Source organism: Lynx canadensis, chromosome C1 (genome assembly GCF_007474595.2).
Source record: "Lynx canadensis isolate LIC74 chromosome C1, mLynCan4.pri.v2, whole genome shotgun sequence".
Lineage (NCBI taxonomy): Eukaryota > Metazoa > Chordata > Mammalia > Carnivora > Felidae > Lynx > Lynx canadensis.
Genome location: NC_044310.1, coordinates 186,677,702 through 186,704,321, shown reverse-complemented (window position 1 = coordinate 186,704,321; position 26,620 = coordinate 186,677,702). Strand labels below are relative to the sequence as shown.

The 26,620-nt window shown below is 35.4% G+C and overlaps 1 protein-coding gene across 6 annotated transcripts in view; it reads left to right on the top strand.

Moving 5' to 3' along the window:
• Positions 1-26,034, top strand: part of FAM126B (family with sequence similarity 126 member B) — an 89,460-nt gene extending 63,426 nt beyond the window's left edge. For 5 of the 6 annotated variants that reach the window (XM_030324565.2, XM_030324569.1, XM_030324566.1 and 2 more), the window contains 6 exons: positions 2,982-3,077; positions 7,285-7,401; positions 10,898-10,985; positions 14,713-14,872; positions 15,626-15,793; positions 19,957-26,034. In XM_030324565.2, coding sequence (XP_030180425.1) covers positions 2,982-3,077; positions 7,285-7,401; positions 10,898-10,985; positions 14,713-14,872; positions 15,626-15,793; positions 19,957-20,558 — 1,231 coding nt within the window. In that variant the 3' untranslated portion in view covers positions 20,559-26,034. The remainder of the gene's footprint in view (positions 1-2,981; positions 3,078-7,284; positions 7,402-10,897; positions 10,986-14,712; positions 14,873-15,625; positions 15,794-19,956) is intronic. The other variant, XM_030324571.2, reaches the window with a different exon arrangement.
• The last annotated feature ends 586 nt before the right edge of the window (positions 26,035-26,620 follow it).

The window sequence follows — 26,620 nt, the reverse complement described above, 5'->3', positions numbered from 1 at the left end:
TGGCAAAATTCCATTCTTTTTGATGGCTGAGTTAATATTCAATTATATATATGTATACCACACCTTCTTAGCCGTTCATTAGTCAGTGGACATTTAGGCTTTCTCCATAGTTTGACTATTGTTGATAATGTTGCTATAAACATGAGGGTGCATGTATCCCTTTGAATCTGCATTTTTGTATCGTCTGGGTAAATACCTAATAGTGCAATTGCTGGATCACAGGGTAGTTCTGTTTTTAGTTTTTTGAGGAACCTTTATACTGTTCTCCAGAGTGTCTGTGCAAGTTTGCATTCCCACCAACAGTGCAAGAGGGTTCCCTTACTCTGCATCCTCACCAACACCTGTTGTTTCTTGTGTTGTTAATTTTAGCCCTTCTGACAGGTGTGAGGTGATACCTTGTGGTTTTGATTTCTATTTCCCTTGATGATGAGTGATATTGAGCATCTTTTCACGTATCTGTTAGCCATCTGGATGGATGTCTTTGGAAAAGTGTCTATTCATAAATTCTGCCTATTCATTTCTTCAGTGGATTATTTGTTTTTTGGGTGTTGAATTTGATAAGTTCTTTATAGATTTTACATACTAACCCTTTATCAGATATGTCATTTGAAAATATCTTCTCCATTGCGAAGGTTGCCTTTTAGTTTTATTGTTTCCTCTGCTGGGCAGAAACTTTTTATCTTGTTGAATTCTCAATAGTGTATGTTTGCTTTTGTTTCCATTGCCTTTGGCCACGTATCTAGTAAGATGTTGCTGTGGCCGTGGTCACATTTGGATGTTGCAACTATTGGAATGGTCCTCTTTTCCCTGCCATCTGCCATATCTTTTTCCTTTAGCTTTACTTTCTGTGATATTTCCTCAACTTCATCCACCAGTCTTTTTCTTGAGTTCTTAATTTTGGCAGTTAGTTTTCTAAGTAGTCTTTTCAAAGAGATCCTTAATTTTTCCTAGAAACATCTTCTCTTAATTTGGGGGAATATTAATGATAATGTATTTATTCAAAGTTTTTTTTTTCTCCTTGTATATTCTATGTTTCCTCCAAATTATGCCCCTATCCTTTTTGTATTTCTTTATTTTGATTTCATTTCATGTTAGTGGAGTTCTTCAGATGTCTGGTAATCCTCCCCACTCCTTATACTATGGAAGACTAAGGAAAGGAAATAAAAAATGAGCAGCTCTGACTTTGTGAATAGGGCTAGTTGACTGTGAACTTCACTGAGCCATTCAGTTGGATAACTTCCCAAGTCTATATACCTCTATGTCTTTCCTCTTAGAGTGGTCTAATTCCCTAGAGAAACTCTTTCAGTCTCTTCGCTAGAGGGCTGGTTGCTAGCATTCTAGTGACCAAGGAGGGAAGGAGAACTTGAGGTTTCAGTATCCAGTATGAAATATTTTATTTTCCTTTTTTCAGTATGGTATCTGCCCCACTCCAATGCCCACTCCAAACCACAATTATTAATTGCTTGGTGGTTCCCAGGTAGAAATTTCTTTTTCTTTCTTTCTTTCTTTCTTTCTTTCTTTCTTTCTTTCTTTCTTTCTTTCTTTCTTTCTTTCTCTTTCTTTCTCTCTTTCTTTCTCTCTTTCCCTTCCTTCCTTCCTTCCTTCCTTCCTTCCTTCCTTCTCTTCTTTTTTTTCTTTTCTTTTTTTTTTTTAAGTTTATTTATTTTGAGAGAGAGAGGGAGAAAGAGAATCCCAAGCAGGCTCTGTAACTGTCAGCATAGAGCCCGTTGCAGGGCTCAATCCCACCCGTGAGGTCATGACTTGAGCTGAAATCAAGAGTGAGATGCCTAACCCACTGAACCACCCATGTGGCACCCACATAGAATTTTCTTTAATCCTTTAAAAAAGTAAGTCTTCAATAAACCTAACAGTATTGAGATGGAGAAGGAATCTGAAGATATGACTGCTTCCAAGTCAGACTTTCAACTCAGTTTTTAACTTTTTCTTTTGAAATAATTTCAGACTTTTTTTTTTTTTTACAGAAAATATCTCAAAAATAGTACAAAGAGTTTCTATATACTCTTTACCACCTATAAGAAGCGTTTTAGAAGTACAACTTTCTTGGATCATGCCCTCATAGATTCTAATTGGGTCAGTCTGGGTTGAGGCACCAGAATATATCATTCCAGAATGTCCTTAAATAACAGTAGTGTGCATCCAGATTAAGGAGCCACTTTCTTAGAGACTTTAAAAATTAAGAAATATTTATTCATTCAATAAAATTCTTTATAAATTTAAAATAAACGTTTTTGAGCAATTATAACATATTAGACAATGTTGGATACTAGACCTAGGAATGATAAACTAAATGAGTAAACTAAAGTTGCTTATTAGTAAATAGGTACTACGTAGCTAAACACCAGCAATTAAGATTCACTGTGCTGTATTAGAGCTACAAAACAAAGAGAACTGTTTCCTTTAGCTGGGAGAATTAAGAATGGCTTTATATCTAAGGTAAAAATTTGAACCAACATTTGAAACTTAAGCAGTAATTACCCCAGTGAAAAAGTATGTTCTAGTAAGAAAGAGCAACCTCTAGAAAAGCATGGAGTTACAAAAAGTTATGATGTATTCATGGAGTGGTAAGAAGATTGATGTAGTGTGGTATACGAGGTAAGCAGTGGAGGGAAGTAAGGTTGGAGAGGTAGGTTTTGAGGGTGGATTTTAAAGGCCTTTTATGTCATGATTGGTTTGGATTTTATCATGCAGTCAATAGGAACAGTGGGTTAATATGATAGGGGAGTCATCTGTTTAAGCATGATGGCTTATTTTTGGAGGAGGAAAATATAGACGGTAGCAATTAATAAGGAAGATGAAAACAGGGAAATCATTGAGGAGGATATCACAGCAATCTGATTGAAAAATCATGACAGTCAATATTAACACATTCTTGTTATAAACACCCACCAAAGAAATGACTTACTGTAGTCTCTGGTAGAAATAATTGTTTGTAATCCTTTTCCTTTGTTTATTTTTTCTAGGTTTGAAGTCCTGAGTTTTCTCATGTTGTGTTATAATTCTGCTATTGTGTATATGCCTGCTTCATCTTACCAGTCTCTTTGTCGGATGGGCTCCAGGTGAGAAGAATAGTTATCATTAGCCTTCATATTCATTTATTTGACAAATATTTATTGAGCGCATTTTCTGTAGTAGGTGCTGTTCTAATTTTTGGTAATATAGCAGTAAACAAAACTCAAGGAGCTTACATTCCTGTAGGAATTCTTATCATCCCTCACGTATCATGACTTCTTAAAAGTATTTTAGCATTAAAGAAGTAGTTTCTAGCTGAACATCAAGTCAAGCCAAGATGTCTTAAATTTAGTTTGGCTTAGCAATACACCTAATCACTGCCTGGATGCCCAGTTTTATAAATCCCTTTGAGAGCTTTAAATAATAGTCCTATATGTGGAGAAAGTCTGAAGGAATGTGAAGTTTTTCATTTATATATTTCACAATAACTGTGCTTTGAATAAAATTAGCAATAGCATTAATCATTTATATGTCTCATTTGTATTTGTGTGTTCCAGTCTTCACTAATTCAGAATTTCTAATAATTTGAGTTCAGCTGAGCTGAAATTTAAATGTCCAGTATAGAAAAAAAAATTTAATATAAGTTAGTTTAGAGTCAGAGTACCTTTTGAGTCACAGAATTTCAATTATAAAAAGAACCCTGAGTTCATTCTGTCCAACTGATCTTTTAAATTTTTAAAAAATGTTTATTTATTTTTGAGAGAATGTGAATAGGGGAGGGGCAGAGAATAGGCGAGGGCAGAGAATAGGGGAGGGAGACGCAGAATCCAAGGTAGCCTCCAGGCTCTGAGCTGTCAGCACAGAGCCTCATGTGGGGCCTGAACCCACAAACCGTGAGATCATGACCTGAGCTGAAGTCAGACACTCAGCCAACTGAGCCACCCAGGTATCTCTCTGTCCAACTGATTTTTACTTGAGGAAACTGAGTGCCCTGAAAAAGGTTAAATGCTCTACAGTAAAACCTTGGTTTGGGAGCATAATTCATTCCAGAAACATGCTTGTAATCCAAAGCACTTGCATATCAAAGCAAATTTCCCCATGAGAAATAATGAAAACTCAGATGATTCATTCCACAACCCAAAAATATTCAGATAAAAGTGATTACAGTACTGTAATATAATACAAAATAATAAAGAAAATACAAAATATAAAGAAAAGTAAATTAACCTGCACTTACCTTTGAAAACCTTTGTGGCTGGTGTGAGTGAGACGAGAGAGGAGAGGATGACTTTCACTATCACTAATGGAATCGCTGCTGTCTATTGACTCAGTGGAATCTTTTTCTACATGTTGTGTTGTATACATGTTGACTACAGTACAGTATTAATAAACTCTTGTCATATACTGTATTTAATGTAACTGGCAGTAGGGCAGCAGAGGAGAGGGTCTATATCTATAGACGGCCTGACCTAGAAGGAAGCAAAGCATTCGTAAGCTTACTCTTGTGTGGAAAAGCAAAGGACTGTCCACAGGTGTTTTGAAGTGACAAAAAACACACTAGCGCCAGTTGTGGGCACCTTCCAGCGTTCTGAAAAATCACTAATTTCTGCCAAACACTGCAGCCTGAGACCAAGCATCTGAGCATCAAGACAGTCACCCGCCCACGATTCCACAGCAAGAGAGAGAGAAGAACCCTTGGCTCAGTTGTGATCATGTGACATCTGGTATCACGTACTACTCGTATTGCAAGACATCACTCATTAATCAAGTTAAAATTTTATTAGAAATGTTTGCTTGTCTTGTGGAACACTTGCAGAACATGTTACTCGCAATCCAAGGTTTTACTCTATTAGTTTTCTATTGCCTCGTAACAAATTGCCATGTACTATGAACGTAACAGCTAAAATAGCACACATTTATTATTTCACAGTTTCTGTAAGTCAGGAGTCTAGGCATGCATTAGCTGGGTCCTCTGCTTAGGGTCTTAGAAAGCTGTGTTTAATATGTCAGCTGAAGGTACAGTTTTATCTGAGGCTCAACTGAGGTATTGTACACTTTTATTGGCAGAATTCTGTTCTTATAGTTGTAGGACTGAGGGCTTCAGCTTCTTGTTGGCTGACTGCTAAAGGCCAGCCTAGTTCTTTGCCATGTAGTCTTCTCTACATAGGCAGCCTACAAAATGGTAGCTTGCTTCTTCAAAGTGGAGAGAGACTCCAGCGAGACCTACACTGCAGCCTTGTTATATAAAATAATCACATACATGTAGTTACAGAAATCCCATCACCTTTGCCATATCCTATTGGTTGGAAGCAAATCACAGATCCCACCCACACTCAATAGTAGGTGATATATAGGGTGTGAATACCAGCAAGGGAGGGATCATACAGGGATTCATGGCCCTACAAGAGACTGTCCACTCCCAAATGTTTTGCTCAAGTTCATACTGTTGTGTTAGTGGGAAGAGAGTGTGGTCCTATTTACAACAAAATTGTTTTGCTAATTGGGGAAAAGTCAATCTAATTAGCTACAAGTTTGATTTTATAGATTCTCTTAAAATAGCTGTATTATTTTCACTTGCCTGTAATATGATTAATGACTAACAAAATTCTTGTCTCTAACCTAGATACTGTTATCAAGAGAGTATACTGTTTAAGTACTTATTGCCTATCTACAGATAAATTTATTTATAGGGGTGCCTAGGTGGCTCAGTCGGTTAAGCATCTGACTTTGGCTCTGGTCATGATTTTGTGGTTTGTGGGCTTGAGCCCCGCGTCGGGCTCTGTGCTGACAGCTCAGAGCCTGGAGCCTGCTTCGGATCCTGTGTCTCCCTCTCTGTCTTCTTCTCCCCCACTCATGCTCTGTCTCTCTCTCTCTCTCTCTCTCTCTCTCTCTCTCTCTCAAAAATAAATAAACATTAAAAAAACATTTTTTAAAATATTTATAAGCGACCTAACATTGATTCATGAAAACAATTCTGCCAAATCTGTAATTTTTGTGGCACTTTATTAACAGAGTTTCTTAAGAGCAAAAATGATGGCAGAATTTAGTGGTCCTCACACTTTTGCTCATATATCCCCTAAAAAATTTTGACACACTGTGTAGCTGTACACGTTTTAAGTTAACATTAAAATTTTTCATTTTATCTTAAATAGTTGCAAATGGTATGATTTCTGGCATGTACATATTCACAAAATAAACCAAATAATTGTTAGGTCAGTATTTTAAATGTTTATAGTGTAAATACCCACCATAATCCGTTTGAGGAATAGATGAACAAGCTTTTAATAATCTAACATTATTTCTTTTCCTCCTTGAAATTGATCTTCCCTACTACTTTGCCCACATAATTTTATACTAATATAATGCCATACTATGTTTACAAGTCTTTTTTTTTTTTTTAATTTAACCATTGTAGGTTTTGTTTTGTACTTTTTTTTTAAGCAGGCTCCACACCCAGCATGGGGTTTGAACTCAGAACCCTAAGATCAAGAGTCACATGCTCCACCAGCTGAGCCAGCCAGGCATCCCTATGCTTATAAGTCTTTAATTGATCTCTTAATTGTATATCTCTGCTACAAAAATATATGTGTAAATTGAGATTTAAAAAAAATTTCCCAAGACTGTAATGCACTAAACACTGAAAAATTTCTTCTGGACTCACCATTACAATTATTCTAACAAACTAATTGATTAAAATAATATAAGTACATTACAACTTTGGTAATTATTCAGCATAACTTTTCTGGAAGCATTTCTTAATGAGATGAAGACAGAAGCTTATTTATGGCACTTTAATTAAAAAATGGCCTCATAGAGCACCTGGCTGACGTAGTGGGTACAGCGTGCGACTTTTGATCTCAGGGTTGTGAGTTCTAGCCCCATGTTGGGTGTAGAGATTATGTAAAAACAAAAAATAAAAAGCCCTCACAAACATCAGTATTTTGAAATGTCCCTTAATTTGTTTTGAAATTTCTGTATCTCCCACTAATTCATCCTGATACAATTTGGGACATGTAAGAATTATACATTTGTTTTGTAAAGAAGGAGAAGGACGACAGAGATAGTTAGCTATTTGAGAAAACTTGTTGCTTTTATTGAGAAGGTTCTCTAGAATGTATGTTTCATGAGGGCACAGATTTTGTTTTTATCTTTTTGTCTATTCATAACTGTATGCGTAGGCCCAGGACAGTGACTGGCACATAGCAGGTACTCAGTAAATATAAGAGGGATGAATAATTGAATAAGTGAATTTATGGAAGGAAAAATGTTTAATGAATCAGGAAATCATACATGGCAAATTCCATCTTTTCCTAGGGTTTGTGTGAGTGGGTTTCCACGGCAACATGAAAAACACTGGAAAGAACTCTGTGGTCGAATAGTATTGGATCCCGAATTCATGGTGCAACTCCTCACAGGGGTTTATTATGCCATGTAAGTAGATAGACTATAAAACTCAGTGAATTGTTCCTAATGTTTGGAAGCTTAATATTTCTCTTTTGTCCTTATCAGTTGTACAACACTGACTCTTATTCCATGAAGGACCCATTATCTTCTCTTTCTAATATGAATTCCTTATAGTACTTTTTAAAAATGAATTGTACACTTGTTATTTAAATAACAATGATTAATAATAATGATCAAAGACAATTTTTAATTGAGATGCGATTGAAATATAAGATTTATTAATTTTAGATGCACAACCCAATGATTCAATATATTTTATATTGTGAAATGATTACCTCAGTAAGTTAACATCCGTCACTACAGCTAGTTACAGATTTGCCCTCAAGATCTGTCCATGTTGTTGCAAATAGCAGGATTTTTTTGCTTTTTTATGGTTGAATAATATTTATTGCCCCCGCCCCATGTGTGTGTGTGTACACCATATTTTCTATTTTCTTTACCCACTCATCTGTCAGTGAACACTAGATTGTTTCCATGTCTTGCTTTTGTAAATAATGCTGCAGTGAATGGGAGTGGAGATGTCTTTTCGAGTTCAGTGATTTTGTTTCCTTTAGATATGTACCAGAAGTGGAACTGCTAGATCATATGGTAGTTTTATTTTTAATTTTTTGATGAACCTCCATACTGATTGCCATACTGTTGCTGCACCAGTTTACATTTTCATCAATAATGCACAGGATTTCCTCTCTCCACATCCTTGGCAACACTTATTTCAATATTGTCTTTTTGGTAATAGCCATTCTTGCAGGTACAAGGTGATATCTAATGGTTTTGATTTGCATTTCCCTGATGATTGGTGATGTTAAGTACTTTTCATGTACCTGTTGGCCATCTGTATGTGTTCTTTGGAAAAATATCTATTCAGGTCCTCTGCCCATTTAAAAAAAAAAATTTTTTTTTAAGGTTTATTCATTTTTCATGGAGGGACAAAGCATGAGTGGGGGACGGGTGGAGAGAGAGGGAGACAAAGAATCCGAAGCAGGCAGGCTCCAGGCACTTAGCTGTCAACACAGAGCCCGACGCGGGGCTCGAACTCACAGACTGCAAGATCATGACCGGAGCTGAAGTCAGATGCTTAACTGACTGCTTCCTCTGCCCATTTTTTAACCAGATTATTTGTTTTTTTTAATGGTGAATTGTTAAGTTCTTTATATATTTTGGATATTAACCCATTATTGGATATATCATTGCAAATACCTTTTCCCATTTAGTAGATTGCCTTTTCATTTTCTTGGTGGTTTCCTTTGCAAAAGCTTTTTATTTTGGTGTAGTTTCAATAGTTTATTTTTGCTTTTGTCTCCCTTGCCTATGTGGACATATCTAAAGAAAAAAAATGTTGCCAAGGCAGATGTCAAAGAAATTGCTGCCTATGTTTTCTTCTAGGAGTTTTTATGGTTTCAGGTCTCACATTTAGGTTTTAATCCATTTTGATTTGATTTTTGTGTTGATGTAAGATGGGGGTCCAGTTTCATTGTTTTGCATGTCATTGCTCAGTTTTGCCAACACCATTTATTGAAGAGACTTTCCTTTCCCTGTTGTATAATCTTGGCTCTTTGTTATAAATTAATTGACAACACATGCCCAAGTTTATTTCGTGGCTCTCTTCTGTTTCCATTGATCTATGTATGTTATATATGCCAGTACCCACACTGTGTTAATTACTGTAGTTTTGCAGTCTAGTTAGAAATCAGGAAGTGTGATGCCTCCAGCTGTGGTCTTTTTTTTTTTTCAAGATTGTTTTGGCTATTCGGGGTCTTTTGTGTTTCCATACAAATTTTAGGATTATTTCTATTTCTGTGAAAAATATCATTGAAGTTTTGATGGGGATTACCCTGAATCTGTAGATTGCTTTGGATTGTATGGACATTTTAACAATATTAATTCTTCTAATCCATGAGCATACAATATCTTTCCATTTGTGTTTTTCTATTTCTTTCATCTGTGTCTTATATAAAAATTTAAGTGTACAGTATATAGGTCTTTCATTTTCTTGTTAAATTTATTCCTAGGTACTATTTTAATGCAATTATAAATGGAATTTTTTTCTCAATTTCACGTTCTGATAGTCCATTATTAGTGAATATAAGTGCAACAGATTTTAAATACTGATTTTTGTATCCTACAACTTTATTGAATTCACTTATTCTAATAATGTTTTTAGTGACATTGTTAGAGTTTTGTATAAATACCATGTTATCTGCAAATAGAGACAGTTTTACTCTTTTCTGATTTTGGATCCTTTAATTTCTTTTTCTTGCCCAATGGCTATGGCTAGAATTTCTAGTACTATGTTGAATAAAAGTGGCAAGAGTAGGATCCTTGTCTTGTTCCTGATCTTAGAGAAAAAGCCTTGAGTTTTTCACCATTGAGTATGATGTTAGCTGTAGGCTTGTCATATATGCCTTTTGTTATTGTCAAGGTGTGTCCCCTGTACACTCACGTTGTTGAGTTTTTATCATGAATGGATGTTGAATTTTGTCAAATGTTTTTTTTTTTTGCACCTATTGAAATGATCATATGATTTTTATCCTTCATTTTGTTAATATGGTGTATCATATTGATTGAATTGCAGATTTTGAGCCATATTTGCACCAAGGGATGAATCCCACTTGATCATGATATATGATCCTTTTAATATATTGTTGAATTTGGTTTGCTAATATTTTGTTGAGAATTTTTTTGTTCATCTACGTTCATCAGGGATATTGGCCTGTAATTTTCTTTTCTGGTAGTGTTCTTGTCTGGTTTTGGTATTAGAGTAATGCTGGCCTTCTAAAATGAATATGGAAGTATTCTCTCCTGTTGTTCGGAAGAGTTTGAGAAGAATTGGTATTAATTTTTCTTTAAATGTTTGGTAGAATTCACCTGTGAAGCCACCTGGTCCTGGACTTCTGTTTGTTAGCAGGGTTTTGATTAGTGCTTCGATTTCCTTACCAGTAATTGGTCTGTTCAAATTTTCTGTTTCTTCATGATTCAGTCCTTGTAGTCTGTGTGTTTTTAGGAATTTATCCTTCTTCTAGGTTGTCCAGTTTGTTGGTGTATAATTGTTCATAGTAGTCCTTTTAGTACTTTTTAAATAGCCAAAATATAACTAGTCATTAAATTAGAGTCTGGAAGTAGGTCAGGCTTTCTTTCTGGAAAACTATGTCTATCTACATAGTTCATAACCTAAGTTTTCATAAATGCATTTCAGTAGATTACCCTAAATATCAACGCATGATAAAAGCCAATTATGTGAAAAGACATCTGTAAACTATTTTAAACATTAGTAGATAAACATTAGATTTCAAAAATCTTCATTTTGTACTTGTAACCAAAAGTAAGACAGTTTGGAAATGAGATGATACAAATATTAATGTGAAAACTTGTTTTAGAACCAAAATAGTAGGACTTGGAACAATAAAAATGTTGTTGAAGATTAGAGATACTTGCTGAAGATAGTAAACAATCTGCTTCTCCACAGGTATAATGGGCAGTGGGACCTTGGCCAAGAAGTCCTTGATGACATCATTTATAGAGCTCAGCTAGAACTTTTTTCTCAACCACTATTGGTAAGTTATTATATTTACTTTTTATTAAACATACCTATGCCTGAAAGGGGCACTAGTGAATAAAGATATTCAGTATATAAGATATGAGGCAATCTAAATCATAGAGGGGAAAAGGTTTATTCTGTAACATTTGGTTAACTTTTGGAGAGAAAACAAAATTTATTTGGATCCTCTTCTACCACATATCAAAATAAAGTTCAGATAAATTAAGAATCAAATGTTTTGAAATCCTTTAAGAAAAGAAAGAGGAAAAGGTTAGAAATACTAAAATTTCTAGAGTTAGAAGGATTTTCTAAGCTTAAGAGATGGGACAAGTCACTCAAAATAGGTTGGGTTTTGTTTTAGTTTTTGACCACATAAGCATCTAAATTCTAAACCACCAGTTTTTTAAAAACAAAGTTAATATGTATTGTACAAACTGAGAAAAAGATTCTCAACAAGCATGACAAGAAAGCCAATTAATATTTTGTTCTCTATAAAAAGATTTCATACTCTCCCACAAAATAAATATATTTCCAAAAGGTAAATGGTCTATCAAAAAGCAAATGCGAACATGTAGTAGTGGAGTAAGGAAGGCATTCTTCCTTTTACCAGTAGCAGTATAACGCAATTCCGAACCTCCCTTTATAGAAGTAGTTCAGTCACGTGTGTTTTCTTTAACCCACTACCTCATATCTAGCAAAACATCCCAGAACTACTTTGAATTTTTTTAATGTATTATAAAATGTATAATATCCAAACATTAGTGTTATTTTTAATCTCAGAGGAATCAAAACAATAAATGTTTTGGGGCACCTGGGTGGCTCAGTCGGTTAATAAGCGTCTGATTCTTGATTTCGGCTCAGGTCATGATCTCATGGTTGTGAGATCGAGCCCTGCTTTGGACTCTGTGCTGAAAATGCGGAGGCTGCTTGGGGTTCTCTGTCTCTCTGCCACTCCCTGCTTGTACATGTACATGTGTGTGCATGCTTGCTCTCTCTTTCAAATTAAATAAACTTAAAAAATTCTTAATTAAAAAAGATGTTTCACAGCAGAGTATGATTAAGTTTTTATATATGCAAGGGGCACCTGGGTGGCTCAGTCAGTTGAGCATCCGACTTTGGCTCAGGTCTTGATCTCACATTTCATAGGTTCGAGCCCAACATCGGGCTTTGCACTGATAGCACAGAGCCTGCTTGGGATTTTCTGTCTCCCTCTCTCTCTGCCCCTCCCCTGCTCGTGCTGTTTCCCCTCTCTCAAAAATAAACACTGAAAAAAAATTTTATATTCAAAAATTTATGCTAAAGAAAATGCTAGCTTGTGTAAGTGGTCAGTCAGGCAGTGTACAACTGTTTTTTAAATCTAGACAAGACAGAGGCAACATACAAATCTAATGGTCATCAGGTGATTCAACTGTGGATGGTTTTTCTTTGCAAATTTCTGTGTTTTCTGGGCTTTTTGTAGTATTATGATGGTATTTTAAGAATATTACTTGGGGAGGCGCCTTGGTGGCTCAGTCAGTTAAGCGTCCGACTTTGGCTCAGGTCATGGTCTTGTGGTTCATGAGTTTGAGCCCTGCGTCTGTGCTGACAGCTCAGGGCCTGAGGCCTGCTTGGGATTCTGTATCTTCCTCTCTCTCTGCTTCTCCCATGCTCATGCTCTCTCTCTGCCTCTCAAAAATAAAATAAATGTTAAAAAAAATTTTTTTTAAGTATTATTTGTGGTTTTTTACTTGTAACACTTTAAGAGCACAATTAAAAATTTTTTTTATGTTTTATTTATTTTTGAGAGCAAGAGAGACAGAGCACGAGCGGGGTAGGGTCAGAGAGAGAGGGAGACACAGAATCTGAAACAGGCTCCAGGCTCTGAGCTGTCAGCACAGAGCCTGACGCGGGGATTGACTCACAGATCATGACCTAAACCGAAGTCGGACGCTTAACCGACTGAGCCACCCAGGTGCTCCAAGAGCACAATTTCTAAAGCTGTTTTCTTTGTACCATTTTTTAATATCTTAATACAAATATAAATTTATTGAGGTAGCATTTATAATAATTATTTACTATTTGAATTTATTTTTTTTTCTCTCAGGTCAACATGCCTAATTTTACCCTAAGGGTCACATTAAAATAAATGGATAAGAAGATAAAATAATTACTTCATAATAATAATACCCTGCATTTGTGATACTCTTTAAATTCATACTTTTCTCCTTGTATCAGTCTTATAAATTAAGTAGAGGTGGCATTTCCAAGGCAATATAAGTAAAGAGATTAGTAATCTCTAATCTTAGAGCAATCCTTTGTTGTGGGGGACCTTTGAGGGACCCAACAAACAGCACTCCTTTTCTCTATTAAAATTTAGAGCCAGATGATAGGTAAAATAGTTGGCAGAGAAACAAGCCTCATCTTTATTCCTGATAAAAGCTAAATTTAAAGACTTAACTCCCCACCCCTCAGTCTGGATGTTGGAATAGCCTCCTGGAGAAGTTTGAATTAGCAGAACTGTCACACTTGTCCAGGAGGCTGCATTTTACTTGTCCTTTCCAAGTATAGAGGAAGGGAGAAAAACAGTTCTCTAGCTCAAGATCTTTGCTAAATTAGTACTTCCCAGTTAAGAAACATGCACCAGTTGGGGCAGCCTGGGGACTCATTTGGTTAATCACCTGACTCTTGATTTTGGCTCAGGGCATGATGTTACGGTTCGTGGGTTCAAGCCACGTGTGTCAGGCTCCGCGCTGTCATTCTCTGTCTCCTCTCTCTCTGCCCCTCCTCTTGCTTGCACTCGCTTTCGCTCCTTTGTCCCTCTCCCTCTCTGTCTCTCTCTGTCTCTGTCTCTCTGTCTCTCTCTCTCTCTCTCTCTCTCTCACACACACACACACACACACACACACACACACACACACAGTGGTGAAACAAAATGCCAGCCATGGTTAGGGAAAATTTCTCCTTATGGAAATAGAGTGGAGAAAAGGCTAATTTTTTTTTATCAGAGATTAAATTTTGCATGTTATTTATCATCTGAATAATCAAAAACCTACTCTAAATTTTCTTTATCAGGGTTCAAATGTTAAACAATTTTCTTTCTTTGGAATGCCTTTTCTCTTTGCAAGTGAACAACTTTAAGGAATCTGTGGAGTGTATGACTCACATTTTTAAAAATAAATTCTCATTTTAAAAGCTTCCCTAAAACAATACAGAACAATGGAGGTACAAACTCTTTTGACATATTGTACTTTTATATTTTATAGTACCAGTTTTAAATACATATTCAAAAAATTATAGAGGGGTGCCTGTGTGGCTCAGTTGGTTAAGTTTCCAACTCTAGATCTCAGCTAATGTCTTAATCTCAGGGTTATTGAGTTCAAGCCCTGCATTGAGCTCCACGCTGGGCATGGAGCCTACTTAAAAACATTTTTTAAATAAAATAAATTTGATTAATTTTTGAAAGACAGAGAGAGAGCACAAGCAGGGGTGGGGCGGAGAGAAAAGGGGACACAGAATCTGAAGCAGGCTCCAGGCTCTGAGCTGTCAGCACAGAGCCCGATGTGGGGCTCGAACTCATGAACTGCGAGATCATGACCTGAGCCAAAGTTGGACACTCAACCGACTGAGCCACCCAGGCACCCCTAAATAAAATAAATTTTAAAAAATTATGGAAACATAATAAAATTATGGAAACATGAAGTAAAAAATAATCATAAATTATATATTGAGTGTAAATATACATAGGCTTTATATTATCATTTTAGGTTGCCAATGCCATGAAAAACTCATTACCATTTGATGCTCCTGATTCTTCACAAGAAGGCCAGAAAGTACTTAAAGTGGAAGTCACTCCAACAGTGCCGAGGATTTCTCGGACTGCAATTACAACAGCTTCAATCCGTCGTCATAGATGGAGAAGAGAAGGTGAGTACAAAATTCCTGTAGCCCATTCATGGATTCTAGCAAATTTATCACTGTTTTTATAGACTAGGTTAACACATGATATTATAGTACTGTATATAATTAAAGTAAAATTGTTTTGTTTTTTAATATAGCACTGGAAATGCGGTTTAAGTGCCTGAATTTATTTTGATATAGATATATATTTTTTATAATTTAGAAAGATGTTATTTAGACTGCTCTATGAACATTAAAACAGAAAATAAGATCAAGTTAATTTTTGTCTTATTTTTGAACTAGTAATAACAATTGGAAAGAAGTTACTTTAAACCTGTTATAATGGGAAAAAAGGTGCATGTATGAGCATTGTGGGAGAAAATTGTGTAACTGACCAAACCAATGGTGAAATACAAGCTATCTATAGAGAGTTGGTTATTGTATTTTAGATTTTTATCTTTGCTTTTCCTTTTTTTGTAAGTGCTGAATCCAGCAGTATTTCATAGGCATATGGTACTTAAATGGTCCAGCTGTCTTGCCTAAGAGATATTAATTGCCATTTTAATGATCCCTATTTTCCTGTCCTATTCATTTGCAAACCTCATATTGTTCATCTGCCTCCTTATGTGTGTGCATGCTGTGCACACACATGTAACTATATAAATAGCGTTTGTGTTTTTATCATATCCATATATACATTCTCTTATCTGCCTGGGGCAAAATGCTCAGAAAAGAATAGAACAGCACAAAAGCACTAAAATTTTATATGTTGAATCCCAGATGGCTTTGACTTCTCAAACGAGGCTGACTCGAGTATTCCTGGCTCCCCGGTCCAACACGGCTCCACTGACCTAGGGATCAAACGTGTGCAAGAGGGGGAGGTGCTGGTGCGCAGGACCCCTGAGCACGGCTCACCGGAGCCCAACTCAGCAGCAGCCACAACAGAGGGTAGGACAGAGATGAGGAGGCAGAAGTCAGTGAGGCAGTTGCTGGAGAAGGATCCTGGCTCTCTATCCCCAAGCAGAACATCTTTCCATTCTAGTGTGTGTTTCCACTATCCCAGGGTGTATTAGCTCCTCCTTGCAAAGCACACCTCCCCATATGCCTAGCACCAGGTCGGGTACAATCTTTAGTTACCATTTGTGCTGGCCTGGAATCTGCATTCTGTGTAATCAAAGAACAGCTTGGCATGGCTACTAACAAGGCAGAGGCCTATCTCCAAAATGCTTGGGATTTTTTTATTACTGAGCATGTTTATTCTAACATTGGGAAAGGAAAAATGCACCCAATGGACATGACAATATGAATTGATTTCCTGTATATAATAATTTATTCCTTAATATATGAAGAGAGTTTTAAAACATTCATACATTATCTTTGGGAAATTGGACTAAAGTGGAGCTGGCCGATTTATCTCTAAGTCCAGGTTGGTCAGTTAACAAGAATTTCTTATCTCTTTGACAGAGTAAACCAGTATTGATCACTTTTTACAGTCTGTGGGTCAAGTCACCTGGGTCTAACTAGTAAACTACTGGCCTCTTTCCTCTATAAATGTGCTATCCTGGTGGACACTGCATTTTATCATTTATTGTAAATATTGATGGTTGTCTTGGATAGCTTCCAAACAGAATTGAAATGTGTTATTTAGAATTCAGGTATCCTAGTAGATCTTGTTTCCCCAATGTCGGTATCTCAAAATGAGAATTTATTTTTACCCCCAAATCACCACCACCACCACCACCACCACCACCACCACCACCACCACCATCACCACCCACCACCACCACCACCACCACCGCCACCACCACCATCTGTAAAAGAACACTTTTCTCCAATAGGAAACTATTTATTTGCCGTTTTACATGTGATGCTCATAGGAGTTGGCTTTGTGAAAGAGGGAACTGTAGCCTAAGTTTTTCATTATTTAATGTATTGCTACTCTGGAACCTTTACACTAATTAATAAAATATAGCAAATAGTTTTAAAATAAGTTATATATTTTTACTTAAGACCAAACATATATGGAGCAGTTACCTTCCACCTTAGGGAAGTCTCTTGCTCTTTGGTGCATTAGCGTTTGAGCATGCTCAGTAAGAATTTAAATCTGTCCTCTGTTCCTTTGCCCATTTGCCCACATTGACCTGACTTCATTTAACAGTGTTGCATGTGCATGATCTAAGGACCCCAAAAAGTTGGTGCTGTTTCACAGAGATCCTGTGAAAGATGCAGCCTTCCCTTTTCAGTTTCTCTGTATCTCTGTTATCCCTGAGATAGTAAAAAAGGCATAAAAATAAGTATATGAATTGATGTTGAACCCATAGTAGGCCTAAATTGAACAGCCTGTTTCTCAACATTCCTGATGACTAAATGAGCCACTTGATATATATACTACGATTCTTAGAATGTTGATTATTTGTGCTAAATGTAGTACTATGTTAATTAATGCTTGATGAAATTCTAGAGAGTGTGGGATTAGGTTGGAACATTTCTTCCAGTTCATCAAAAGTCATATACTTTGAAAAAGGAACCGAAATAGTAGTTCTTTTAAAATGGCCTCTTTTAATATTTACTATCACTGGTAAAATTTAAGTTTGTGAGAGTGGGGTATTGCCACAAGGAAAGAGGAATAAGTTCCTTCAATGTGTTTGAAATTTCTCAAAAATTATTTTGCCTTTTAATCTAGATTAATTATATCTTTACATCAATTTCAGAAGGAGCTAAATTTATAAGAAAAGGCAGACATGAATGGAAAATTTCATTAAAGATCTTTTTTGGTTATCTTCCCTGCAGATCATGAGTAGAGTTATCATCATCCAGGGAAAAAAATAGAAAGGAAAAAAAGTTGTGAGACATAACTGCCTTTTTATTCCTTGAGGTTTTTTAAATAGAAGGAAGGAAATTACTAAAACCTATGTAAAGTTTTGGTAATTCTGAAGTCTGCTGGAGCTTTTGTATTAACATCAATATTTGGCCTTTTAAAAGAATTTTCTAGTATGATGGTTTTAAATCATTTTACAATTAAAATTATATTTGTTATGTATTGAAATTGAAGGGAGACTATAAACCCATCGCCTTCCCTTACCCTGATTGTCAAGTAACATTTTATTTGTAACTTTTAAAGTTGGATTTAGGGGCGCCTGGGTGGCTTAGTCGGTTCAGCATCCAACTTTGGCTTAGGTCATGATCTCACAGTTTGTGAGTTCCATTCCCACATTGAGCTCTCTGCTGTCAGCGCACAGCCCACTTTGGATCCTCTGTCCCCCTCTCTCTGCCCCTGCCCTGCTTGTGCTCTATCTCTCTCAAAAACAAATAAACATTAATAAAAAATTAAAGTTGGATTTAAAATTCTTACTAAACTGAGGACAATGCCTATAATTAAAGTATATTAGTATTCAATTGTATTGAAACAGCATTTCTTGGTATATGCAATATCTGTAGATTCTCTTGCATGGTGGCTTTTATATTATCATCATCTCTTTTATGGCCATATTGCTTGGGCATCAGATCTGCATGAGGCAAAATTTAGATGCTACCACTAAGTCTCTCAGTCTCCTTTCCTCAGTATAAATAGGTATATATCTGATGATACATTTTTGTTCACTACAGTTTTATGTTACTGATATCAATTGTGAACCAGTAAATACCTTTTCTTGGGTATTTTGGATTTCTTTATACTAACTGTAAGTAAATTGTTAAGATGATACCATGTGAATATAATATAAAGTTTCATTTTGAGGTACATTATATACTCTTTTGAAGAAGGGGTTGAGAGAAGTGGTGTCAGCTGCATTTTCATATGGCTTTGCATGATGGTTAATTATTAAACTGCTGGATATAATAACAACATGCCTTCTGCTTTAAGGATAGTCTATTTTGTTCTTCTTTTGAAGGAAGGAAATAACTAATCCATATAAGAAAATATATTTAAGAAACTATTTTTTATTTTTCCAGGTACTATGTTAAATAAAGATTGTGTTTAAATATTTTATGTGTATTTTACTTAGATAACCTATATCTCAAAGTAGTATTTGTTTAGAATTTTTTCCTAATACCTTAACTGTAATATTTATATCTATATGTGGATTCAGATTAAACCTTTCTTGCAGTCTGGCAAACATATGTAATGATGTAGCAAACTGCTATCCGTTAAGAGATTGTTGATCATACTTTCAGTAAGAGAATTGGGCTTTCTGGAAAACCCAAATTAAATATATTAGATACGCTTCTTCCCTTCTAACAAAATCCCAAGGTAAGGATTCTTTTGTTAACTGCAGTTTCTGCACGAAACATAATGGGACACACATTATCTTGTGATTATAACAATAATACATCTCAAGACTAAAAATCTAAATTATTACAGATGTACATACTATAGAAAGTAAAAATCCTTATAGCTATCTCTGCTAGTTACTGATAATCAAATATTTCCTTCACATTAATTTGTCAAGAAAATATGGAAACCAGTGAGTAGATATGCCCATAAGACAAAATATAATTACGATGTTACTGGAAACAATATACAGTTTTTTAGAGTTAGAAAATCTACTAGTTCCATGTTAAAAGCTTTAAAGCCATGTAGAAGCACTTAGTTGTTGAGTAAATGTAAAATCTTACTGCCCTTTTTAAAAAGGGTTTGCCTGTAGGAATAATGAGTTTGACATTATTCTGGGTGACTGAAATTAGAAGGGTGACTCTTGAATGGTCTGTTTTATGGTGGGTTAAGGAAGATATGAAGAAAACCTTTTGATTTTTTTAAACCAGATAGATATCATCACCTCAAATTGACAAGGGTGTATTATAAAGATTAGTAACAAAATGTATTTCACCTGAAGTTGTTTTATATGCCTAAATACTGAGATACTAAGTTTGTGGATAGTCTTACTAAAGCTGGACTAATTAAAACTGAATAAACACAATGGATAGCATATTAGAATTCTGTGCAGATTAAGATTTCTTCCCCTAAATTATTTAGGGTAAGTGTTGATTTGATAACAGGGTCATTTCCAACCTATAGCAAACATTACCCGAGAGATAAGGTCAGTTGAGTTTTTATTCACAATTCCTTCTTTTTTAACTTAGCTATTGCTGAGTCTGTCTGATTTGTTTTTTAGGTGCTGAGGGTGTAAATGGAGGAGAAGAGTCGGTAAACCTAAATGATGCAGATGAAGGCTTTTCATCAGGGGCCTCCCTCAGCAGTCAGCCAATTGGGACCAAACCATCCTCCTCTTCTCAGAGGGGAAGCTTAAGGAAAGTAGCAGCTGGGCGTTCAGCTAAGGATAAAGAAACAGCTTCTGTCATCAAATCCAGTGAGAGCCCTCGAGATTCAGTCATTCGCAGGCAGTATGTACAGCAACCAACTGATCTTAGTGTAGATTCAATCGAGCTGACACCGATGAAGAAACACCTGAGCCTGCCTGCTGGCCAGGTGGTGCCAAAAGCCAATAGTTTAAGTCTAATCCGGACAGCCAGTGCTTCCTCAAGTAAATCATTTGACTATGTAAATGGCAGTCAAGCAAGTACCAGCATTGGGGTTGGCACTGAGGGAGTTACTAATCTAGCAGCTAACAATGTTAATCGATACTCAACTATCAGTCTACAGGAAGACCGGCTAGGTCAAGCTGGAGAAGGTAAAGAGCTCCTTAGCCCAGGAGCTCCCTTAACCAAGCAGTCTCGATCCCCAAGTTTCAATATGCAGCTAATATCCCAGGTGTAGTTCTGACATCCTGTCTCATCTTTTTGCTTACCTTTTAAACTGAACATTTCATTGTACATGAAGACACTTCATCCCACATTGTGAAAAAATTGGTCATCGTAATCAGATTTGATTTAGTTTAGGTATCTTCATACTGTATTTTGTATGGAAACAGCAATAAGGTTTTCTTTTTTCCTCCTTCCTATATCTTCTCTTCACCTTATTCCTTGTAAATGTGTTTGTGAAGCAGTATAAAATGTATGCATCTTCCATACCTTCCTTTCTCTGTGGGTGATGTGCAATCCATCGTAGGCTGATCGGTCCCATTTCAGCACTGTGAGACTGAGGATACGTTAGAGGAAATGGTGTATATGATCCCTATGAATTGATTCTTTGGCTTTTGTTTAAAAAAAAAACAAAACGGGTTTGTTCTCATAATTTATAGAACTGTGGAGATTACTGGATCATATTTTTTTCTCTTTTAACCAGGAGTGCCTCAGAGATTCTGCTATGACTTTGGACTTCTCTGAGTCTGTGCAATCATTTTCTTGAGAAGCATGGGGAAAGGTGGTAGACTGCTGCACTTTTTCATTAAAATGTGGGTGGCTCTTTTTCCCCCCATCTTCTTTATCTCCAGGACACAATGTTCAGTTACTGAGGCATTTAAATCAAGTTATGGCCCCCTCCTTTGGAGGGCAGGGCTCAAAATTGTTTGTTTAATTGATAATGCACTTTCTCAATGGCTCTATAGTCATTATTAACATGTCTTCCCTCCTCCCCACAAGGACATAGGTCATTTCTGTCCTTAAAGTTTGAACAACTAACAAATCAGAGAATCCAAGGGGCATGTTCTATTTCCCAGGAATGATTGACACTTTGGTGCTGGGGTTTGTTGGGGGAGGGGGAGGGGTGGTTTTTGTTTAGCTCGTGTGGGACTGTGTGTGTGAGGGGAAGTTTTGATAGGTTTTTTTTCTTTTCCTTTGTGAGCTGATGATGACTGAAGTAGAACAAGTACGTCTTCAGGTAAAGAGAGGGATTTCTCAACTTGCTTTCTGTGATGTCAGACTATTGGAGAAGCCCTTTCAGCTGCTTTCTAGATGTACCTAAATTCAGTCAGATATTTTGGATTAAGAAACCTGAAGTCCTGATAGATCATATACTTTAAGGAAATACATCAGGGACAGATAATTGGCTGAAAACACTGATGCTTCAACGTGACACATTTTTATAGAACATTTCTACCAGGGGGTACTGACTTGATTTCTCCAACAAGGACCACACTGCCTTTGTGTTTAGTGTAATGCAATTTGTGTACCTTCTGATCATATATCTGCAAAAGTTTCTCATTTTTATAAAACTTGGAAATCATGCCAGTAAGCTAGATGTTGAATGTATGTAAGTATCATTTTGGTAATTGTGCTAAGAGGCTACAAAAAACATTATTAGTGAAAAAAAATTTTTTTTAGTTCTGATTTGGTTGGGTAAGATTTCAGGATAAGTTCTTTTGGGTCTCAGGCTCTAATGCTTGATTGAAAAAGAAGAGAATATATTGGTTTTTTAAAAATCAGTGTATTGTGACTTGAACTGATATACATTATCCTTCCACAAAATACATCAGAGCTATTAGTGCTTTATACATTTAGACATTTTTATTTTATTGTGAAAGAAAAATATACTGAATTTATAGAAAGCAAGTATTTAATTAACAAAGTTTAATTTTTATCTCTACCAATTAAAATTACAGTAGATTTTGATAAAATAATCAGAAAAATGCCTCTTGTTTTTTTCCACATCTGAAAATCTCCCCTCTCCTCTTCTTATTTTAAGAGGGTTTGTTTTGTTTTATAGGGGACTTTGTTAGAGTCTTTATAAGAACAATGAGATGCTTGTTTGAATTTGGTGGTCTGTAACATTTTTCAGCTCATATGAAAATGGAAACCTAGAACCTGAACTGAACTAACACAACCAATACTACTACTACAACATTGCCAAAGTCTGAGATAAAGTTAAAAGTTTATAAATAGAAATGTATTGATGTGTGTATGAGTGAGTGAGTGAGTGTGTGTGTGTGTGTGTGTGTGTGTGTATGTGTATGTATCACAAAGACATATTTTAGATGTCCCTCTTTTTTAATTTAAGGGATGTCAGATAAGTGAGTTTGAAAGCAGCCAAAAAAAATGAGGTGTAAAGATCTGTAACATCCTGAGGAAAGCAAAGTTTCAGGTATGAAAGGAAAAGAGCATTGTTCTTACCAAGGGGTAAGATCTTGGCCATCAGCGGTTGATTTAGGAGGCTGATGGGTTGTTTTGATTTCAACAAGTTGTACATATGTTGGCATCTAAATCTAGCATGGTTTAGTTAAAGCGCGTGCACGCGCGCACACACACACACACACACACACACAAAACAATAACAAATTACAGCAAAAGCTGTAATACATATAAATCTTGCTTTTATTTTGTTAAAAATCTTATACTTGAAAAGTTGGTTTTGAAAAACTTTCAACTTCTAAGAATTCATTTATCTGTATGTATATACATGCATATTTTGTATGTATATATACCCATTAATGTTTCATGACCCTGTAACATTTTTTCCATTCTTTTAAGTTATGTGATTTGGCTTTAATGAAGAAACATTTCATTTAGTTCAAACTGTGCATTCAGGGTCTTAGAACAGATTTCCTGTGCAAGATATAACTAAAATGGAATGAGTTTTAATAAACCATAAGTCAAATTTTCTAAGAGATTTTTTATATTCATTTGCATTATTTATTGGCATTTAATTCAAAATAGTTTTCAGATATACAACAGCTGTTACAAATATATACCAGCAATATGCATACTTTATTATTTAACAGCCTGTTGTTTTATACTTCTTAACTTTCATAAGAAAAAGTCCTTCTCTCTATGGAAAAGCTCATTACAGAGAAAATACTTGTTTTCTATAATAAAACAATCTGATTGATGCCATCTGTGTCAGGTTAGAGAAGCTGGAAGGGGGAAAATGGTTATAGTTTGAAGTACTGACCCCTACCACCACTCTTATGCTCCCAGTTACTCTTCTGTGCCTGTTTATTATAGTCAGAATTTTTGTGCTAGACGAGACCCTAGAAATAATCTAGCTAGTAGCCCAGCTCCCCAAATATCATCCTCAGGAAACTGAGACTCAAAACGGTTGTGACATGATTAAGTTCACATAACTAAGAAGCAGAGCCAGAATATAACTCCTGTCTCCCATCAAATGCATATTAACACCCACTGCCTCCCTGTACTCCTACTATGGTAAATGTGGTATGTAACTGTCTCCATTTTTGCAGTTTCTTTATATTTCTGGTCTAGTAATTAGTGAATATAGCACATTAAGAAAAGTATGAAATCCAGAAAATATGCAGAGTAATAAACCTAGATGGGAAGTGTTGGAAATGTAGGTATCTATACCACAGATGTAAGGATAGATACATTTTTTTAATTCTAATTTATGCCTTACTATTTTCTGCCCCATGCCAGTTGTATGCTGCCATTTTATAGTTGATTATATTTCTGGGGATTTATTTAAATGCAAAAATAAACCCAAAGAAATGGCTTTAATCAGTGTTTCTAGCTATTTTAAAATAACTTTTGAATCAGCCAGCCAGCTTTCACAGTCACCTAGGTGGCAAATTAACTGTATTGCACAATGGAGTATTGCAAAGAAAAGATTAAATAAATTTCATTCCATTAATTTCTAATGTTGAGAAAATAGAACCTTACATGTGCTTTAGAATAGATACAAGCAATATTTCCTTATGTAATTGAAAAAGGTTTATAGTGTGAAGTTTATGATTCCATAATGGAATGGTGACCATAATGTCATTTAAAATGTATATACCATATAAAATGTCTTAAATGCAGTAGTCTCAGCTATATAAGCTCAATATTTCCAATGTATATTCTCAAATTCCACTTAGTAGCTTTAAATTAAACTATTTATTAGACACTGGAATACTGAGAATAACTTTTCAGATTTTTTTGTTTGCACTATTTTTGTGAATATTTTAATGAAGTGGGGTGTTTCTGCTACCTCACTTTGTGAGGTTTGTATGGGTCCATTTTTGAATACTTTAGTTAATAACAATCAGTTGTCTCATTTAATTCTCTGCATGTTCATTTATAAATTTAAAAAACTAGTATCTGTCTTTAGGGGGTAGTATGCTATTTATATAAACACTGGCAAGGAAGAGCTCTCCATTTCTAATCTTGGATTACAAACTAAGTTTTTGGGTTTTTTTTAATCAGTATTTCAGTTATGTATTTGTTTTTCAAGTTAAAAATGTTTAATAGGTCATGCCAGTGGTCAGAAAATCTGTAAGAATTTTAGAGCAACTTTTCTATACTATGGCTATGTTAAACAGTCTGAATATAAGACTTTTTACCTTTCAAGTTGAATGATTGTTGTCATGTTTCAAACCACTAAGTCGGTTGAGACACTTATTTGTAATACTTTAATTTTTTTAAAGTGCTTTCTAGAAACAAGTTATTTGAAAACCAACTAGAAATTATTGAAAACTTAAATTCTCAAAAATTAGAATATTTGCCAGATTATAAGATGGAATGCAGTGTGAAATTGTAAACAGTGCTAATAAAATCATGAGTCACCAGATTGGTACAATTTTCCATTTCCAGGGTGGTCATGTTGATAATATAAGGCATAAATTTTAGTATTATCTGCATTGTGTACCTAATGGGTATATCATATTGGCACTGAATATACATAGGAAATAATATTCATAAAGTCAACCAATGTGCACTTAAATTATATTAGGTTTTTGGCATTGCCAGAAATTTGTATGGTGATCCTGCCATTAGAATTAGAGGAGTCCTCATCACCCAGCCTTCCCCTATTCCATAGACACATTCCTTCTAAACCTGACCACACAATCATAAACTTTTGGTAACTTCAATTGCTTCAGTATTTTTGTACTCTTAACTATTAGTCACATGAGTAATATACATGAGAGCAAACAGTTCAGAATAGAAGTTAGCCGAAAGCTGGAAATGATGTGAAATAACTGGCAGCACAGTACAGAAATGTAGGTTCTATGTTTTACTTTGGATTTTGAGAAAATGTTTACAAATTAAGGCACATTCAGATGACTGATTTTATGATACTAGGCTTAATATAGATTTTACAAAAATCAGAATTAAGTATAGCTTACAGTATATATGAGTCTTTGTGTATCTGGAGGTAGGCTCAATAAGGAAATTCTTTTATTTTCAAAGAGAAAGGAACTTAATTGGACCATCCATCCCCAACTGCAGAATTGGTATCAAACTGGTTTGCTGTATTTATGTGTCAACAGCTCAGTGTTAATTGTATCAGAGGAAATTCTTCATTGATCACAAAATTTACCAAAGAAAATGTATCAACCAAATATAATTTTTTTAAAGTACCTAACTGTTAAGGAATGAGGCCCCTTTAACATAAAGGATTACTCTCTAGCCCTGGGGGAAATAAATACTAAATGATTCTTTGATCTGCAACATAGGTATACAGTACCTACAAGATTCCATTTCAGGCTTTCTTATGTCAACGTTTTACACTTCCAGCAAAAGTACCAGTTAAGAAGTCCAAATATTATTCATTATGGCACATTTTCATGTCTCCTTAAATTAAGGATTCTGCTCATCAGTATTGAAATTCCTAAAATTGGTATATTGTATGGTATGATGGCTTTTTAATAATAAAATTGAGGGGGGAGTTATGGAAATGCATCTTTTAAAATGGGTAATGGCAGTTATTTCCAGTAAGTATGATACTGGCCAAAATGGTATGTTTTTACATAATTTATGTACATGATCACTCTGGGTGTTTTTTTTTTTTCCTTTGCAGAAAACATCATTAATAAAAGCTAAAATACTCATTTTTTAAATGCATGGACCAATAAGAACTAATGGATTTACTTAAACTATTAAGTAATGATTTTCGGGGGGCGGGACACAAAATGTAATTATATATTAACTAATGTTGCAAACAGATTCTATATATGTGGTTTTTTTTCATATCAGGTGGTAGTTTAAAAGTAACGTATTGATAGGCTATCT